The following is a 2239-nucleotide window of genomic DNA, read 5'->3' as shown; positions in this document are numbered from 1 at the left end:
TCCCGGGCTTGCCCCCCGCAGCGGCCACAAAACCTACGTGAGACCAGACCGAGCAAAAACCTCTCTAAAAGCACAGCTCTCATCCTTACAGAGACATTTCAAGAGGAACGTGGCAACGCCTTTTCTTAATGACTATATCCAGGGAAAAGCTCTGCTCGATGACAAGTGTGCGGGTGGCTGGAGCGGAAGCAGCCTCTTGCCTGGAAGGACTCAGATAATGGAGCGGAGGAATAGCCAGCGATGAGTCTATTTTGGACTCAGCGTGCTGTTGCTGGAGCATTCACCGGGGAGGCAAAGGCATTTGTTACCTCCTCTCTGGGGACTGCAAATTCAATAACTTCCCTGCCTGCAGCTGCACTGACCCCAGAGCCCGCAGCCGCTGGCAGCACCGCCGGGCTGGCACGAACCCAGCCACAAACGGCTGCTCCCGCTCCTTGGCCCCTGGCGCTGCAGAAACCAGCAACACAAGGTGCTCTCAGCATGGTGCTGAGCATCTCCGGTGGGGCTGGGATGCGGGAGCTCATGCAACCTAGGACCAGCCGGGTTGGTCCCTGCCTGCAAGCAGGCTCAGAGATGAAAAATCAGCCCTGCTCTGTCCTGGGACCCTTCCTACAGCACCCCAACGCCTCTTGCTCCAAACCATCCCTCCAGCAGACAGAGATGGACCTGTAACACTTCCCACATCCCTGCCAGGAGCCGCCTGGACGGTGCTCACCTGCTCGTGGTACTCGATCCCCATGCTGAGCGTGTTGATGAGAATGGCCACCATGATCCCACGGCCAAAATATTTGCTGTCCACGATTTTCCGGAAGGTTTCGCACACCACGTGCCAAAAGGCCAGCACCCGGCTCACTCTCCTAGCCCGGGCTCGGCCGCGCTGGGGGTCCCGCTGGTCGCTGTAGTGGGCGTCCTGCGTGAACTCGTAGACCCCCTCGCTGTCCGAGTCGGCCGTCTCGTTGTCCGACAGCTCGGCCTCGCTTGCCAGAGCCTTGAGGCAGTACGGGCAGCTCTCCGGGTTGCAGGAGCCTCCATCCAGCTTGGTGCAGGGGCTGGAGATCTTGCAGGAGCCTTGGCAGGGACCTGAAATGTCAGTGGGCAGGACAGCCCATCAGCTGGGACGAGGGGGCTGCGGGCAGCCATGGGAGCAACCCCCAGTCCCCGTTAGCACCAAGCTGCTGCCCTTGACCCAACCAGCAGTTCCTATGGGGAAGAGGGCTCCTGCTGGGTTAAAGAGCCCTAGGCAAGACCTGGGCTCCCTGAGCACCTTCTCCCCTTCTCCACAGCCCTCTATGCTGTCTGCAGGACCCTCAGCCCACCTCCCTGTACCTCTGGCCATTACAGCTGGGAGAAAGCCATCTGCTCCCCTGGCCCCAGCATTGTCGGGAGCACTGCCACCAGGGGCGGATGGGAAAGAAAATACGTTCATTTAAAACATTCATTTCCCTTGGATTCTTGCAAGTATGAAGTCTGGGAGGTTGAAACCTCTCCTGGTTCCGGCTATAAGATGCCTTAAGTACACCAGAAGATGCATGTTGGCCTCACCTGGAAAGCCATCGCTTTTCTCCGTAACATGGACAGAAAAGAACCCTGCAAAGATTCAGAGCAAGAAAGAAATCAGGTCATAGCTCCTGTTTCTATAGACAACCCCAGCCCAACGCCCAGCCCCAGGCTCACCCGTGCTCTGCGTCTCCAGCAGCTTGTGCATGGTGCTGTACGGCCCCGGCGGGATGTTGAGGCTGGTTAACGTGCTGCTCCCGGCACCGACCCCCGCCTCCCCCAGGTTCTTCTCTTTCAGCATCTCATGGGAGGTGCTGGGGTGCACCGTGGGGTACACCTTGCTGCCCACGATGTTCTTGGGGATCCCCTCGGGGCTTGGCAAGCCGAGGCCCGGCTGTGGGAGGGATGACCGGCAGCGCACGGGCTCAAAGTGGCAGTCGGCATGGTAGATGCTGTGGACGGACTTGGGAGCGGCGCGGGGGGTCCCGTGGGGGTTCGGTGCCGAGGGGGGGAGCATCAGCCGGTTGGTCCCGTTGTGCAGTGAGCTGGTCTCCACATCGCTGATCTCCGGGCTGGCGCGGGGCGCTCGCAGGTTCCCATTGCCCAGGTGATAGTGGTGGTGGTGGTGGTGATGGTGATGGATGAGGTGGTGCACGGAGGACCTCTTCCTGCTCCGGCGCTTCCCGGTGCGCCGGTCGGCCCCTGCCTTGCTCGTGGGGCTGGTGAGGAAGCCCATCCTCCC

The 2239-nt window shown here is 60.7% G+C and overlaps 1 protein-coding gene across 1 annotated transcript in view; it reads right to left on the bottom strand.

Moving 5' to 3' along the window:
- The window catches only part of CACNA1G (calcium channel, voltage-dependent, T type, alpha 1G subunit), a 99211-nt gene that overhangs the window by 79812 nt on the left and 17160 nt on the right, over positions 1-2239 (bottom strand). Inside the window, 3 exon segments of the mRNA XM_010072428.1 lie at positions 716-1080; positions 1543-1587; positions 1675-2234. Of these exon segments, the coding sequence (XP_010070730.1) occupies positions 716-1080; positions 1543-1587; positions 1675-2234 (970 nt within the window).

Source organism: Pterocles gutturalis, unplaced genomic scaffold (genome assembly GCF_000699245.1).
Source record: "Pterocles gutturalis isolate BGI_N339 unplaced genomic scaffold, ASM69924v1 scaffold7452, whole genome shotgun sequence".
Classification (NCBI taxonomy): domain Eukaryota; kingdom Metazoa; phylum Chordata; class Aves; order Pterocliformes; family Pteroclidae; genus Pterocles; species Pterocles gutturalis.
The sequence above is the reverse complement of the archived record's forward strand: the minus strand, read 5'-3'. Positions and strand labels throughout refer to the sequence as shown.